This window comes from Triticum urartu, chromosome 6, assembly GCF_003073215.2.
Source record: "Triticum urartu cultivar G1812 chromosome 6, Tu2.1, whole genome shotgun sequence".
Taxonomy (NCBI): domain Eukaryota; kingdom Viridiplantae; phylum Streptophyta; class Magnoliopsida; order Poales; family Poaceae; genus Triticum; species Triticum urartu.
Genome location: NC_053027.1, coordinates 546,806,644 through 546,823,140, shown reverse-complemented (window position 1 = coordinate 546,823,140; position 16,497 = coordinate 546,806,644). Strand labels below are relative to the sequence as shown.

Genomic DNA, 16,497 nt, shown 5'->3' with positions numbered 1-16,497 from the left:
AGACCGGAAGCTGCAAATTATGAAGGAAAGATCAAGCCAGAAGCTACGGTGGATGAAGGGGATGGGACTATCACCTCTGGTCTGATTGTAGGGATGTGCACAGATGTACAGAAAGGCTACTTCCGTCTCACCAGGCCTCCAGATGCAACAAAGGTAAGACTTTCAGTGAACTTTCAGTTGAATTGCTATTGGTGTGAGTGTTTTGAAAGAAGATGCCTTGAAATCATAGTTCCCAGATCCCACTTGCCGTCCATCTTTTATCGGACCGTGTTATTGATCCCATGTTGTAGCTCAGCATCAGTCATTAGCCATTGAATAGCTGCTTGCAAATTGCATCGTTGGTATATCTCCTGGATAGAAAATTTCTGCTACAGCCCAAACTTGACTAATGTCTGTCTGCTATATTAGATGTAGGAAAGATTTTGTAGCTTCGATCATCTATGTATGACATCTGTTTTTTGACTGTATATGTATATGAACTGTTCATTGACTGATTCTTGTGCAAATCTGGCTATGAGCCATTGATTTCTGCTGTAGTATGTCAAATTACTGTAGTTATACAGTAACCACTACTATGGATTTCCTATCTTATTTAGTACTATTATTTGTGAAGTTCAAATTTCTGAATGTCAGAGCCAAATACTGTAGTTATGCAGTAACCACTACTCATGTTTCTCTGAATTCCTTTTCTTCCTTTGATATACTTTTATCTTCCTTTTGCTACTTCTAAACAGCAATTGACCTCTTTTCCTGTCTTTCAGATAAGACCAAAGCTTGTACTTGTAGAAGCCCTGAAGTTTGTCCAGGTCTCAAGTAAAGACTACAATTTTAAAACAGATCAACTGAAATCAATTCGTCAAGATATGACTATCCAGAACATAGAGGATGAACTTTCTGTGCAGGTTATTCCCACAAATTATATTTTCCCTATTTCACTTCTGGCACCAGACTACATTGTTGTTCTAACATATTCTTTTCTCTTCTACAACCATTTTCTACCTTTTCAGGTTTATGAGTATCATGCAAGACTTGCGTTGTGCAATCGAGATATGGCTGAACTTAACTTGGTTAGTACTCCTTGAGATACATTAAAGAATGCTTGGTTTGAGATATATTAAAGAATACTTGGTTTGAGATATATGGCAAATCTGTTATGTTTGTCTTCTATGCATCATTAGCTATTTGTGGCTGTACATGAGTTAGAATTGGTACCTTTTTTGCATATATAATCAGCAACTTCAAGCTTATCAGAATTAGAATTCGGGAAAACATGTTCTTTATGTGAAATTGTTCTCTAGCCCTGCTACAGCTCCCCTTTTTTTGTACGTAATGTGATTATTTGCACACACTTATCTCATGGTATTGCTCTTGCGCGCTTCTTGGATTTTCAGTGCCTCACGAAGCTGCACTGCCTCTATGGGAATAAGCGGAATGGTGGCCATCATGGTGAATTTGCAGCTTATGATATATTGTTGTCTGCGATTCAAGACAAAAATACTGAACTGATGTCTAAACTTGGAAGGTATATATTTTTCCTTTTATTGTGACATAAAAAGCAAACAGAGTAGGGTTAGTACGGTTAAAAATATCATCGATAGGTTCACTGGCACAGTTAAATAGATATGTTGTATACCCTTGTTCTATTAGTGTCATAATTGAGTTTTCAAAACAGACACAACCTGCTCAAATAAATGCTGTTAACCGTGGTTGTGAACTGATCTTTTAACATTCATCAAAATCAGATAACATACTGGTGTATTATTGTCTAGAAATAAGACCGACTCCTGTAACTCAACCAGACAGCCATTATATGTCACCTGCCACTGCACCTTATGGCAACTTAAATAATCTTTTGCACAAAAGCCCTCGTGCATTATGCAAGTAAGGTATCGAATCTGAATAACTGCTCCAATGTTTTGCCACTAATTAAAGACCACACTGTTCATTTTGTTTCCTAGGCTGTCAAGCGACCTGAAACAGCAAGAAACTGTGAAGCATGCCAAAGAAGTGGCTCACAGTATACAGACAGGGAACTATGCATCATTTTTCAAACTCTACAAGGTGGCTCCAAACCTCAATGGCTACCTGATGTGTAAGTTAAATCTTTCCTAGACTTTCTTATGCAAATGGTCATCAGATATGTGGTTATTAGACTATGTTGATAACAACCGTTGGTTACCATTTATGCTAATTGTAGTTAATGGTGAACATGCTTACGATTTTCTAGGTCTCTGCTTTGAGAAGATGAGATTTGAAGGTTTAAAATGTATGGCAAAGGCCTACGCAACCAAGATACCTGTTAAATACGTATCCAAAATCTTAGGTTTTGCTGCAGTAGACGGAAGTGTTGATTGGCTTAAAAGTCATGGTGCTGTTTTATCATCCTTCGAGAATGGGGAGATGGCTTTACTGCCAAAGGTACCTACCTCGCATTATACCTTTGTACATTTAGCCAATCGCCGCATTTACTCCAGCTACTAGCTTTTGGGATCCCCCAGGATTCATTTTTTGCTACCTATCTGACAGAAAATTATCTGTTCATTCTTTGTTTCTGACCTGAAGGCAATGTGGCCTGTAGCTTTGTTAAATGCTGAAATGACATGCTCTGAATTTTTCATCACTCAAACACATGATGCATACGTAATTGTAAATTGCATGATGGGTCTGCACTTATGTGATCAACGGATAGTGCGCTCACAAAATGCTCGAGGTTGAGGTTGTTATAGAAATGATATAGCTTTTGCCACTCTGTTGCCAGCATGTTATTTATCTGCTGCTATTTAAATCACGGGATATATTTCCTATCAGATTGCTACCAGATTTCTGAAACTAGTGACTCCAGAAGGATTAACCAAAACTGTAAGCCTAATGCTGCAGCCTAACACATGCCTTGCCATTTTGCAGGACTCTACAGCTCTCGTCTCTAAGCCAGAACTTGCTGCTGATGGTATTCGTGCTTTCCAAGCCCGCTGATCTGAACCGCCGGTTGAACTGAAGAATCACTGATCAAAACTCCTCTGCTCGGGAATGGTGCTTGATAACGCTGAAACAATGTAGCTCTTGGTGAACTCATCACTTGTTGTATGTCCTCCCTGATGTTACTACTGAAACTTATCACGGATCCTGTTGGTTGGCTCAGTAGCTTAGCTAGAACAGATTTATTTATTTTTTCAGCTCTTGGATCTGCCATTGCGGCTTGCATGTGGTTGAGCAAGAATATGGGTCCCCATGTAGTAACATCGTTAATATGTGAAGTAGTTGTCGTGGTAGCTCATCGTTTCAAGCGTCTGCCGGGTGATATTCACTTTTCTTAAAAACTTGGAAATGTTGAATGAAGAGCTCATTCGGGCAAAGTAACGATGTTCCTTATGGAAGAACTTCTCATGTCAGATGTTTTTCTGTCAGTCCACGGTTGCTCTCACTGGCGTGCTGAGCAACCGTCAAACCTTTTCCTATCCTTGGGGCTCCTAGAACAGCCAACCGTCCTATTCCGCCCTATATTCAGCAGCGTTAAGAGCCGATGTAAACTCTTCAGATTTCCTTTGGCAAGGACAAATTTGCCCATTTAACTGCAGTCTGTGGTCTGAACTACTCATTTCTATCAGGTTAGCATCTGCTAGATCTCCGGACTACACTAGGAAAAGATTTGCAATTGAAGTTGATTTTGGATTCAAATTATTTGTATAGTACTCATATCACCTGCTGCAGCTGTGAGAGCCAGAATGGCTGGTACGTAAGAACTTGCAGCACCCAGCAGAGTAGAAGATGCAATCGCAAGAGTCGGTAGGTGCTTAAAACACTGAGAGCACAGCAGTTGCTATCAGAAACCCGCTGGTTTTGCCATTGACCCAGAGCCGCGGAAAAAAATTTGTGAGCCGAGAAAAACTTTGAAGTACATTTTAGAGGCCCCGACGCATTCCATAATCTCCGGGCATTGCTCATGGGAAAACACACACAGCTGCCCATGCCGAGCTCCGGTAACCGAACAATCAAAGTCCAGAAATAATAATACCTCTTGACCAAAAAAGAAACTTTGAGATATAGCACTCAAAAGGCTAATTGGAGATGCCATCATACATAATTAATCAGCATTACAAGCTTGCAAGGACCGTACAACGGTACAAGTGCCTAGCGCCTAGCGCCTAGCATCCGTGAGTTTTGCCAAATTATTTTTATTACTGTACCTCTGAATCACCGGACACGTCATCAGCATCGCGACTAAAAACTCGAGCTGGAAGGACCCAAAAATCCCAGCAAACTATAGAAGGAACTAATCGCAGTAGCGTGGCCGCGACGCAAATCATAATCTAGTTGACATTGTGGAAGGAGTCGATGATGGCATCGGCAAGGTACTCGCACTTCGCCAGGTTCAACCCCGCTAACGAAATCCTCCCGTCCTTGGTCATGTATATGTGCCATTTATCGGTCATGTTATCGCTCTGCAAAACACGAAAGAGGGAACTTAGACGGTTACACAATGATACGTTTTGCCGACATATCATTCAAAGATAATACGTCAAAACAGTTTGTCATCTCTGGGATTCAAAGGCAAAGTCACCTGGGGTCTGTTCAAGCCTGTGAACGAGAACATGCCTATCTGGCTCAGAATGAAAGACCAGTCCTTGCCAGACTGATCCTTTGCAGTCAAGCTATCGTAAAGCTTCTGCCGAACGTTCTTGATCCGACCGGCCATTTGTTCCATCTCTTCTTTCCACTCACCGAACATGGTAGGGTCTCCAACAACGTTGGCGACAATCTTGGCACCGTGAATAGGTGGGTTTGAGTACATGGGCCGTGCCAATCGCTTCAACTGGCTCTTCACCCTGCAAAGCTTCCAGCGTCATAATACATAGACAATTCATACATATTCTTACAATGAAGACACTGTTGCAGCAATTTGGTTTACCCTAAGTAGGACTATCACCGTACAGTGTGCAGGATGAAAGTGCAGAAATTCAAAATAGCATTTTATCTAACAGAATGATAAGGAAAAAAATTAGGTAGGTAGGCAGGCAGGCAGCCATTTAGAACACATGGTTACCTATCTGCAACTTCTGGTGCTGAGCAAATGACATTAATCGCACCGATCCTTTCTGCATATAGACCAAGGTTCTTGCTGTAAGACTGTGCAACAAACACTTCCAGACCACGCTTAACAAACAGCCTGACAGAAGATGCATCTTCATCAAGGCTTCCACTGGCAAAACCCTACAAAGAAAATATAACAGTCAGTAAGAGGCAAATTGTGAAAATAAAGTTAAAAAAAAACTTGCATGAAACGACTCACCTGATAGGCAACATCAAAGAAAGGCATATGTTTTTTCTCTTCAATCACATCTGCCAGTTTCTCCCACTGTTCAGGAGTTGGGTCAATTCCAGTTGGATTGTGAGCACAACCATGTAGCAGAACAAAAGACCCCTCTGGGGCAGCCTAGTTTGCAAAGAGTAAAACATTAGGTCAAACAATAACTGGTGCATAAGTTAACGATAGTAAAAAGGAAAAGTCACTTCATTTCCAGATTGCAAAGTTTCCTATGATGAGTGCAACCATTGCAGTTCAAACAAAATAGTGCAACCACTGGGGGAGCACAGGAAGGGGCCAGCTCAGCAGAGCGGTCCATTTGTTGCTAGTGAGGCAAAAAAAAATCAAATCCTAAGAGAATGCTTGAAGAGAAGGATGGGACAACACATGACCCAACCTGACGCTCTGCCAGTGAGTGCAACCCAATAGAATGAAAAAAAAACTACTCATAACGAAGTTCATCCAATTAAAGATAGCAATATAAAGAGCAATATTTGAATAATGGTTAATTTTCTTGGTACAGATATTTTAAGTACCTGTATGTCAGCTATCATTCCTTCAAAATCCAGCCCAACAGTCTTGGGATCATAATACCGGTATTCTGACCATGGTACCCTAGCATCATTGAATATGTTTTTGTGGTTTCCTGTTAACATATAAATTGGACGAATTTTTTAGATTCACCACAGAAAACAATGAAAAATAGACTTATGCACATGAAGTCATGAGCACTAGTTGCAGTTCCCAGTTCGCCATACATACCCCATGTGGGAGATGATATAAGTACTTTCGCATCAGGGAAGTATCTCTGAATAAAAGCTGCAGCAAGGCGTAATGATCCAGTCCCTGAGAGAGACTGAAGAGTAGCAACCTACAATAGGAGGGGTTACTAAATAAGGTTAACTAAACATAAGAGGAAACTCCTCAGGTGACAGCTTGTCAGGCAGTCATAATATAACAAGAGCGATGGCAAGGGCTGCATAATCCATACCCGTCCTTGCTTGATGACAGGATTGTCAGCTCCAAGCAATAGATCTGCAGTTGCTTTGTTAAATGCAGCGAAGCCTTCAATAGGCAGATACTGCACCATAAAGAAAACATTCAGCCTTTCATTCTCAGTGAAAGAAGAGAAGGATAATATGATTCTTTATGACCAAGTCCAAATCATCCGAATTGTAAAATTTCCATCGTACCTCCTTGTTTTCTCCTTTCTCCAACATAAGTTTTTCAGCCTACCACATGTAGCAGTAGCACATCAAAATAGGAACCTAAATTATTCAGGAAATGCCAAGGACGATTAGACTTACCTTCTTGACAACATTGAGGACAGCGGGCTGTAGCTCTTCCGTTCTATAGGCACCAACGCCAAGGTTGAGCTTCAGATCACTTGTGTCTGCTTTAAATGCTTCCGAAACCCCAAGAATCGGGTCTGGAGGGGCCATTGGCACTCCTTCAAAGCGAGAAGCATCTACTGCAACTGCCATCGTTATGTGGCTAGTATTCTGCATCCAAAACGGCAAAGGAAGAATTAAATTTCAAAACACAAACCATATCAAGAGATGTCAAATATTGACCTGGCACCAGGCTTCAAGACACAGCTGACGTCACATGCAAAAGGATTATCCATGGAGAAACAGAGATGCTGGCTTAACCAGCTACACAACCAACTGCAATGTGCCTCAACTTTGAAACAAGCAACTCTAGAGTGGTCCTATCACTATAAGTACAGTAAATACGTATAACTACTTCTACCAGAAGAAGCCTGGACTAAGCACGCGCATGTTTATAGCTGTGCAGAATAAAAGCGCAGCTTCATGATTGTTCATGTGTCAATGACTGCTTGTTCTCAAAAGAAGTCAGCATACTTTATGATTTATGATGAACAGAAGTTATTCACAGACGACACTCTCCTCCGAATCCTTAAGAGTGTTCCTGATTATTATTATTTCTACTCCCTCCATCCGGAAATACTTGTCAGAGAAATGGATGTATCTAGAATTAAAATACGTCTATACTAGTAATTCCGGGCGGAGGGAGTACTTACTACTCTGTCCCGACTAGCAGAGCTGAAAGGTCGCTGAAAAATTGAATTGCTAGGAAAGGTGCGTATCGGAGTCATGCGAAGTCTGAATCCCAGGAGGCACCAGCAGCCCAGATACGATTCCGCGTGACTCAGTATGGTTCTAAAAGCTTGTGGCATCGTGCACAATTGGAAATCACAGCCCTGAATCGAGAACACCGCAAGTAAAACCACTAGCAGTCCTGAATTACTGGCCCAGGAAGCAAGTTCCGAGGCCACAGAAATTTTATAACAGAAAATGTGCATATATCAGAGCTTCGTGACGGCTGAATCCCAGGAGGCACCCCAGCAGTCCAGTGCATGGTACTCCATGAACCGCTGTTGTTCTAAAAGCTTGCAGCATCATGCACGATTGCCAATCACGGTGCAGACTATATAGGAGCTTGCTTAGTCGATTCTGAGCATTACCGTGCATATGAACACTGAACCACTAGCAGCCCTGAATTGGATCAGTCAACAAATCGTGCACGCATGAACACCTGTGACAGGGCCCGGAACCATCTAGCACAGTCGCGTTACAGAACCAAACCAATTCTTCACAAATCAAATGCGGGATCTGGGTAAGCCAGAGCGAGCGGGGACACAGGATCGGACCAATCACCTTCCTCGCGACCCCGACGCGGCACCCGGCCCTCCCATCGTTCCTTCCTCCTCCGAACACCTGCGCCCACGACAAAAAGAGAAAAGGTTCAGAATCCACCGCACCGGCAGAGAGACAGACGCGTTCGGCATCAGAGGAGGCGGGCCCGTGCCTTGCACCGGGCGGCGGCGACGGCGGAGGCCGCCGGGGCGGAGAGGGCGGAGGCCATCCGCGTGGGGCGAGAGCTGCAGCGCGCGGAGGATGGGGCGAGGGTGATCTGGGATCAGAGCGGAGCACGGGTGGATGGCGATGGCCTTGGAGTCTCCGTCGGAACTGAGGTTGGTCTTGTTGGACGGATTTGGCGATACTGGTTCGGTTCTGCTGTCGACTTCCGGGGCCGCGGATTCGAACCGGAAGGGCGACGTGGCCGAGCCTCGGCCGTCGATTTCGAGCCACTCTGCTTCCGAAAACCAGGCCCAAGCTGCATTTTACACCCACGGTATTCCCTGGGTTGCGTTCGAGGAGAGAATTGTTTGTCTACCTTCAATATTTTTTCAAAAAAAAACATGCTTGCCTTTTCCATTTGTCAAAAGCTAGCGTGGAAGAACGACCACCTTCGGCGCAACTCGGTAGTTAAAAATTGAAACGGCATGACACAATTGTGTCCGGAATCTCGACAAGAATAAATCAATCTGCCTTTTGCCAGTTACTTTGAGGACGAGCAACCATCTGTAGTCCAGTTCTAGAACTAACCTAAATTGAAAGTGCACTTTTGTTTTAAGAGACACGTGCATGCCAAGTCAACAAAATCTTTTGCGCTTCACCGACATGGCGGTGTAGGGAGGTTTAATTAAACCCATACACCATCGTCCGTCTCAATGTTCTCCTCCTCCTTCTCTTTTCTTTTGGTCGTCCTAACTCCTCTTCTCGCCGTTTTCTCTGTTGCCTCCCCTTCCATCACCATTTCAATATGTATTAATTAAGTGGAAGCAAAAGCTAGACAAAAACGTATCATATGTATTGCATGTTAAATTTCCGTAAGTAGCAAGCCTCTTGTGCGAATCCACATAATTCTTGTTCATTCTAGAATTACTTTGTAACTGTAATAATGTGGTGTCTGAACTTACTCCACAATCTCTTAAGAAAATGACCAAAATTTGCATGCTTTTAGTTAAGAAGATATTATATGTATTCCTTCCAAAAGGAATAAAATGGAACTCAGGTCGTCCGTTTGTAAATAGATAATAACCATTTTCTGACAATAATATGTTAAGAAAATATTCATTTCAAGAAAAATAAAAGAGAACATTTAGTAAAAAAAAGAGCATTTTTCAGAGTAACAAAAAAGAAAGATTTGGGGCGCCCTTACTGGTCCGCATACAATATATGGACTTTTATCAATTCTAGTACTGTTTGTTTGCAGTTGCAAAATGCGATGTACACGCCCTACTTTACAATCTCCTATAGAATGACCATAAATGTTACAGTCTTCGGTTAAGCAAATATTAATATGCATATATTGTATACGCATATTTTTTTTGTTAAGAATGAATATGCAATGGAATAATCTTTGAGATACAATATTTTCGTCCAAGAAAAAAATGATTTTTTGTTGAATAAGAAAATACTTTTTTTAGCATCAAAAAGGTTTTTTTAGTAAAAAGAGAAGAGACACTTAGGACACCTTTACCAGCCCACTATCAGTCCAGGCCCAAGCCCACACACTATGAGCCCACCAACGAACCCGGCCTCGCCGCAAGAACAACCCAACCAAACCCTAGAGGAGCACGAGCGCGGAGCGCAAGAGCCTCCTCCCGCCAAAACGCGCACCGCTTTCCCGCCAAACCACCCTCTATTACCCTCTTCGCGCCACCACTCCCATCCCCACCCCCCTCGCCGTCTCCCTTCCCATCCTCTCCCATTCCCCGCCGCGTCCGCACCCACCCGCCCACGCACGCGCCCGTGCCCCTCTCCTCGCCGCCGCCGCCGCCATGTCGGGCTGGGACGAGGGCGCCGTCTTCTACAGCGACCAGGCGCAGTTCCCGCAGGGCGACCCCGCCGCCGCCGACATCACCCGCCACTCCGCCCTCCGCAAGTTCAAGGAGTTCCTCCGCGGCTTCACCGGCCCCACCGGCGACTTCCCCTACCGGTACCCCCCGCCCCTCCCCTTCCCCTCGCCAGATCTGGCGCCGTTGTCGAATCGGGCTAGGCTAACCCGTGTACGCGTTTATATGTTGCAGTGAGAGCCTCGTGCACAACCGCGACCATGTCACCGTCGCCATCGAGGACCTCGACGCCTTCGACGCCGAGCTCGCCGACAGGATCCGCAAGGCGCCCGCAGACTACCTGCCGCTGGTGCGTTGCCATCTCTGAAACTGTGTCATGTGTGTCTTTTTCCTGTTGGTTCAGGGATTGGTGTCTAATTCTTGGCGTGGTGGGTTTCTGCAGTTCGAGACGGCCGGGTCCGAGGTTCTCGCCAGCCTTAGGTCGAAGGTCGCGGGCGAGACCGGGGAGATGGAGGAGCCTGTCACCGGCGATGTGCAGATCTTCCTGTCCTCCAAGGAGAATTGCGTCTCCATGAGATCTATTGGGGTCATTCTGAAACCAATTCTGTAAAAATTAGCTGATTTCAGAGAGTTTTAGGAACTCCATTTTGATAACCAACGAAAAAATTACAGGCGGATTACATGTCCAAACTGGTGAAGATTGCGGGTATTGCAATTGCCGCATCGAGGGTGAAAGCCAAGGCCACTCATGTGACACTGCTCTGCAAGAACTGCAGGAGTGTGAGGACTGTGCCGTGCAGGCCAGGCCTAGGTGGGGCTATTGTCCCACGATCCTGTGATCATGTTCCTCAGGTATATTTCCCAGTGATCATATTCAATCATTGCCATGCTGTTTAGTTTTTGTATTGTTATTAATGGTGGTGGTACTGATGTATCTGATCGTTTCGTTTCCTTAGCCTGGAGAAGAGCCTTGCCCCCTGGACCCCTGGATTGCAGTCCCTGACAAGAGCAAGTATGTGGATCTACAGACTCTCAAATTGCAGGAAAATCCTGAGGTTAGTATTATGCTTCCTGCAGAACTGCTGAGTTGTGCAGTAATCCGTTTTTATACGATGTTCACTTGCCAACTACTGTGACATGACAACAATCATTAATCTTTGTTAATATCATCTTCCAGGATGTTCCAACTGGTGAGCTTCCAAGGAATGTGCTGCTTTCTGTAGACAGACATCTTGTTCAGACAATTGTTCCAGGGACTAGATTAACTGTGATTGGCATCTACAGTGTATTCCAAGCATCCGGGACGAACAAGTATGTTTCAGAACTGAGTTTTTGCTGTTAGCTAAGCTGGTTACATGGCTGATGCCGCTGTACATTCATTTTGCAGCCAGAAAGGTGCTGTTGGAGTTAAACAGCCCTACATTAGAATCGTGGGGTTAGAGCAGTCTCGAGATGACAACACAAATGGCCCCTCACATTTCACACTCGATGAGGTAGTTTAATTTTTAGTGTTTTCATTAATCATGGGAGTTGCACTTTTTTCCTGTAATGTTAACTTGTTTGGTTGCAGGAAATGGAATTCAAAGAATTTGCACAGAGGCCGGATGCATATGCCAAGATTTGTTCAATGATAGGCCCTTCAATTTACGGTCATGGTGATGTCAAGAAAGCTATTGCTTGCCTTCTGTTTGGGGGATCAAAAAAGGTATTTGATATTATCAGCCTCTGATATGCATTGCAAATTAATCTGTATCCCGTAGCTAATCGTGAGTGCTCCCATGCTGTTTGAACTATTGTCTACTGCAGAGGCTACCAGATGGCGTCCGTTTGAGAGGGGACATTCATGCCTTGCTTTTGGGTGATCCATCCACAGCAAAATCCCAGGCAAGTGCTGTTTTAAGTTATCACAGCATTTAGTTTGTTGGCAAAAAACATGACAATATAGGTCATATTAGTCTTGTCAACTCCCTGGAGTTGTTGAAATTTGTAAGTGATTACTGATTTTGCTTGCTGGAATATTTGGAAGGAGAGAAACATAATCTAGTTTGATACCTTGAACTAGCAAGTAGCTTTCAAGTCAGTCAACTTTCAGGGATTAAGCTCCTGCTCTCCTTTTGCTGTTGCATGTGTCAGTAGATTATACTTATGTACTCAGTACTCAACCTTTTATTGTGCATTATGCAGAAGTGCTACCCTTTCACTAAAAAATGTCACGGCTTGCACTCTGAATTCATGTGATACACTAGTTTAGTTAACATAATTTGCCAAAATTAATTGTTTCTGGTTTTTACACTATTGTAAAGACCAATGATTTCTGAGTGAGTGACATGCATTTCTACATTTGGACAGTTTCTGAAGTTTGTAGAGAAGACAGCACCAATTGCAGTCTATACCTCTGGAAAAGGTTCATCTGCAGCTGGTCTTACAGCATCTGTAACCCGGGATAGTAACTCGGTATGCTTGTCTAAATCAAATTACTTACTCTGTTACTCTCAAGTTTTTGTTCTGTGTGTAAAAGGCTATTCTTTTCCTGCACAGCGTGAGTTTTATTTGGAAGGAGGAGCCATGGTATTGGCTGATGGTGGAGTAGTTTGTATTGATGAATTTGACAAAATGAGGCCTGAAGACAGGTAAAATTTAACCAATTATTAGTCAAAACTAGAATATAACATTGTGTACCTGTTTATTTTGTACCCTCTCTCTCATACTCGTTTTAATCTGTTTTGTTATTCTTGTGTGGTTCCAGAGTTGCAATTCATGAGGCCATGGAGCAGCAGACAATATCTATTGCCAAGGCTGGCATTACAACAGTACTTAATTCAAGGACCTCAGTTCTTGCAGCTGCCAATCCAATTTCAGGGCGTTATGATGACCTTAAGGTTAGTCAATCTGTTTTTTTTTCATTGTCTTGCCTACTATTTTGATTTTAAAATGAATATACTATTCTAGTGCTAAGTTTGATAAACTGTCTTCTGCTGTTCATCAGACTGCACAAGATAACATAGACCTGCAGACAACAATCCTTTCTCGATTTGATCTAATCTTCATAGTTAAAGATGTCAGAATGTATGAGCAAGATAAGGTATGGATCAATTTCTTTCTTCAGATACTTGTAATTTTTTAAGTTCAAAGACTAAATGAACTTCAAATGCAGCGAATAGCAAACCACATCATTAAGGTGCATGCCAGTGGTGCTGCAACTCAAGTAAACAGGAACGCAGATACCAATGAAGGAGAGAATTGGCTGAAAAGGTGTGGTTGGGTTTTCATATTATGTTTCACTCAATTTGTCAAACTCCATCATATTCACAATCTCACAAATCTGCAGGTACGTTGAGTACTGCCGCAACACATGTAGACCACGACTCTCAGAAAAAGCAGCAGAGATGCTGCAGAACAAATACGTTGAGATCAGACAGGTATGTCTATGCAGAATTTCACCTTGTTACCTGGTTACATAATGAGTCAGCTTAAAGTTCATGAGAACATATCTGTTATTTGGACTTGCCATTTCCTTGTTTGGAAGCCTTTTAAAGTTAAGAGGAAGGTCCAAATATTTTTCCATCTGAAATGATGAAAGTTAGCCAAATCTTATTATAACATGCTCCTCTACATATAAGCTTTATCTGTGCCTTTGGTGAAGATTTCTTCTTTGCCAGGCACAAGAGAAGACATGTAGAGTTGAAGTTTGCGTTAATGATGATAAAATAGAGATTGGGAACTTACTGATCAGAAGCTTGAATGGACATGATAAACTGTTGCTGTATACTGTGATTTTATTCATATTTTTTTCTTGTCTTGGTGATTACTGTGTACATGTGTTTTGCTATTGCGTGAGTTTGAGCTTCTCCATGTTTATGTTTGCTGTTCCAAAGGATGGTGATTTAGTTCTGGCTGGATTTCTGCCACTGCATCTTTTTCTGGCAAATGCCGCAACAGTTTGAATAATTCTCTGCATCTGCTTTCTGAAAATCTCAAGACCTTTTTTATGATAGTTTCATGGTGATTGTCACAATCAAATTTTTTTAGACGATAGTTATCATTTTTATACGAGACATTTACCTATTTGTTTTATCATTATGCAGAAAATGAGACAACAATCCCATGAGACAGGAAGAGCTGCAGCCATACCCATCACTGTGAGGCAGCTTGAAGCTATTATACGGTTGAGCGAATCTCTTGCAAAGATGAGATTGTAAGTGCAATCTGATCACATGCTAATTATTCCACAAACATTGTTTTGCCACTTGCTTGATTCTGGTACATTTAGAAGATCTTTATGTATTTAACATCATGACTTGTGGCTAAAGTTCTGGCAAACAAATATCATGGCATTCCTTGCTGACATGTGAGTGGTTCTCAGGACTAGTGTGGCTACGCCAGAGCACATCGAAGAGGCATTTAGACTGTTCAACGTCTCCACTGTGGACGCCGCAAGATCTGGAATCAACGAGCATCTGAACTTGTCACCGGAGATCGCAAACGAAATCAAGGTGAGTCTATTGCATCCAAAACTAAAACCCAGCGTTTTCAACCTTTTGCATCTGCTGAGTTTATCGTTCACTTCATCCCAACAGCAAGCAGAAGCGCAGATAAAGAGAAGGATGGGAATCGGGAGCCACATATCCGAACGTCGGCTGCTTGATGAACTGAACCGGATGGGGTTGAATGAATCCATTGTAAGCATCCTGTCATCCCACACATCAGATTTTTCTCACATACGAAATGTCATGCATAAAAATAATCTGTAGCCACTCGGTTTCTCACCATGCTTTACCTTTGCTGCTTCAGGTGAGAAGAGCCCTTGTGATCATGCACCAGAGGGACGAAGTGGAGTACAAGAGGGAGCGCCATGTGATTGTCCGCAAGGCTTGAGCTGAACTGAACCGATGGAACTACCATGGAACCCTCTGGCCATCTGATGTGTGTGTATAAGTAGTGCTGACACTGCAGCCTGTTTCCTGAGGAAATTTGTTGCTTCGTTGAAATTGAGTTGTAGTTGTACTACTTAAAGCTGTAGCTGTAGCCCTGAATTATCTTGTCGAACTGAAGATGTACCACAGTAAGTTCATTCATGAATCATTTGGGCCTTCTGCAGCTGAGCAGAGTATGCCTAGGAAACTGAAACTTGCTCTTTGCCCTGTGTTGTTCTGCTGTCAGCCCTTTGCCTGTTTTCTTTGTCCAAAATCTGTTTTTTTTAATCTTTGCTTATGCTTGAGTTTAAATAACATCTTCAAGTCACTACACATAGGTATATAGTCCCAGTTTAGCTACTTGTAAGTCGCCTGAATTTAGTAGGTTTGCTTGAAAAATCCGTTCATCACTGGGGCTAGAGGGATGGCTGGGGCGGCGGTTAGGCCGGTGGTACGTGGGGCGGTTGGGGAAGATGAACATGAACATGAACGATTCACCTGAACCCTAACCAGTACCATATAGTCCATAAACTAGAAGGTGTAGTGACGTTTAAATAGTTCTGCACACCTTCAAAGAGTCAAGTGTTAGGCTGGTAATACTATGGAGAGTCTATTAGAAGCAAAAAAAAAAGATCAACCTGAAAATGGGCAGCGCTGTTTGATGCTAATGACTTTGAACATGCCATGCTTTTAAAGGGAGCGGAATTATAGCTCTGACTATCCTGTACCTGAGTATTATGCCAAGTACTATATCCTCTAAAAATGTAAGGTTGGTCCCTTTGGTGTGGGTGAAGATCTTGAATTTGAGAGTTTCTATGCCAAATTGTTAAAAATAATATATTTAATGATGTATATTCCCGGAGAAGGTTTGTCGCAAAGCTAGGAGAAAACCTTGTGATTTCCATTGCTGGCTGGCCAGTTTTGCAAGTCTTTGTAGTTTTATTTGTTAGTAATGTACATAATCTAACAAAAAATGTGCATTAGCCAATAGGTTAACTCGCCTACTATTTCTCTAAAAATGAAACCATGTGGAAAATGTAAACACCTTTTAATGAAACTTTTTTTTTAGTTGGTCGTATGTGTTTTGCTTGGAGGGTTATGGAGTCCAGAAAAACTATGCCTTGGACAACTTTCTTGATGTTCTAACTGTTGGGACTACATCATTGTTATATGCCTCTCTGGCGAGCAATGAAAACAACAAAGCAATGCACTAGTTCCCACCGACACAACCATTATGCACAGCACAATGCAACTCCCTCCATTTGTAATGAATTTTGAGGACAAGTTTAATCAACAATTAAGCAACAGGATAAACACAAACAACATCCACATGTGACACAGAAATTTAACATGGAAAGATCTAGGAGTAAAAAAAACATGAACGTGTATAGAGTCTTCTCTAGATTCTCTAGAGAGATTTACAACACACTCAACATGTTGTCAGCCAAGAACAACAACTACTACTACTACAAGAGACAAGATTTCAGCAAATAGTAGTAAACACAATTTGTCTCCTTCTATATTTCGCCAGCTGCTATCAAACCACTGAGGCAAACAACACAAAATTTTCAGACAAATAGACACAAGTTCCTGAGATACGCTCCAAATTTCAACTT

General features: G+C 42.6%; 3 protein-coding genes across 4 annotated transcripts; 2 read left to right on the top strand and 1 right to left on the bottom strand.

Moving 5' to 3' along the window:
- LOC125515151 (SAC3 family protein A-like) lies at positions 1 to 3,269 on the top strand (the record flags this gene model as incomplete). Its single annotated transcript, XM_048680591.1, is given in 7 exon segments — positions 1 to 153; positions 762 to 902; positions 1,008 to 1,067; positions 1,392 to 1,522; positions 1,959 to 2,092; positions 2,228 to 2,418; positions 2,905 to 3,269. Coding segments are annotated over 7 exon segments (786 nt in total). The 3' UTR covers positions 2,974 to 3,269.
- Positions 3,270 to 4,015: 746 nt separating this feature from the next.
- Positions 4,016 to 8,317, bottom strand: LOC125515150 (aspartate aminotransferase, chloroplastic). Of its 2 annotated transcripts, XM_048680589.1 has the most exons (12): positions 8,135 to 8,314; positions 7,984 to 8,043; positions 7,347 to 7,526; positions 6,610 to 6,804; positions 6,496 to 6,534; positions 6,294 to 6,383; positions 6,065 to 6,173; positions 5,839 to 5,948; positions 5,288 to 5,431; positions 5,042 to 5,208; positions 4,559 to 4,823; positions 4,016 to 4,439 (listed from the first exon to the last, which is right to left on the bottom strand). In XM_048680589.1, the coding sequence occupies exons 1-12, from the start codon at positions 8,189 to 8,191 to the stop codon at positions 4,308 to 4,310; spliced, it is 1,548 nt and encodes a 515-aa protein (XP_048536546.1). In that variant the 5' UTR covers positions 8,192 to 8,314; the 3' UTR covers positions 4,016 to 4,307. The 2 variants fall into 2 exon arrangements, with proteins under 2 accessions (XP_048536546.1, XP_048536547.1); XM_048680590.1 differs by lacking the exon at positions 7,347 to 7,526 and having other exon boundaries at positions 8,135 to 8,317.
- Positions 8,318 to 9,837: 1,520 nt separating this feature from the next.
- LOC125515149 (DNA replication licensing factor MCM5) lies at positions 9,838 to 15,127 on the top strand. Its single transcript, XM_048680588.1, has 19 exons — positions 9,838 to 10,111; positions 10,203 to 10,317; positions 10,411 to 10,554; positions 10,641 to 10,820; positions 10,925 to 11,023; positions 11,146 to 11,279; positions 11,356 to 11,461; positions 11,539 to 11,673; positions 11,775 to 11,852; positions 12,318 to 12,422; positions 12,507 to 12,598; positions 12,715 to 12,847; positions 12,955 to 13,050; positions 13,123 to 13,220; positions 13,297 to 13,387; positions 14,054 to 14,163; positions 14,332 to 14,461; positions 14,546 to 14,647; positions 14,760 to 15,127. The coding sequence occupies exons 1-19, from the start codon at positions 9,954 to 9,956 to the stop codon at positions 14,841 to 14,843; spliced, it is 2,190 nt and encodes a 729-aa protein (XP_048536545.1). The 5' UTR covers positions 9,838 to 9,953; the 3' UTR covers positions 14,844 to 15,127.
- The last annotated feature ends 1,370 nt before the right edge of the window (positions 15,128 to 16,497 follow it).

Bases quoted from the DNA above. Each gene is read 5' to 3' on its own strand.
- LOC125515150 (XM_048680589.1), bottom strand. From the start codon at position 8,191: ATGGCCTCCGCCCTCTCCGCCCCGGCGGCCTCCGCCGTCGCCGCCGCC. The intron at 8,044-8,134 runs GCACGGGCCCGC...TCGTGGGCGCAG, and splicing joins TCGCCGCCGCCCGGTGCAAG to GTGTTCGGAGGAGGAAGGAA. The intron at 6,384-6,495 runs GTACGATGGAAA...TTTATGGTGCAG, and splicing joins AGAAAGGAGAAAACAAGGAG to TATCTGCCTATTGAAGGCTT.
- LOC125515149 (XM_048680588.1), top strand. From the start codon at position 9,954: ATGTCGGGCTGGGACGAGGGCGCCGTCTTCTACAGCGACCAGGCGCAG. The intron at 11,462-11,538 runs GTAGTTTAATTT...GTTTGGTTGCAG, and splicing joins CACATTTCACACTCGATGAG to GAAATGGAATTCAAAGAATT. The intron at 14,462-14,545 runs GTGAGTCTATTG...TCATCCCAACAG, and splicing joins AGATCGCAAACGAAATCAAG to CAAGCAGAAGCGCAGATAAA.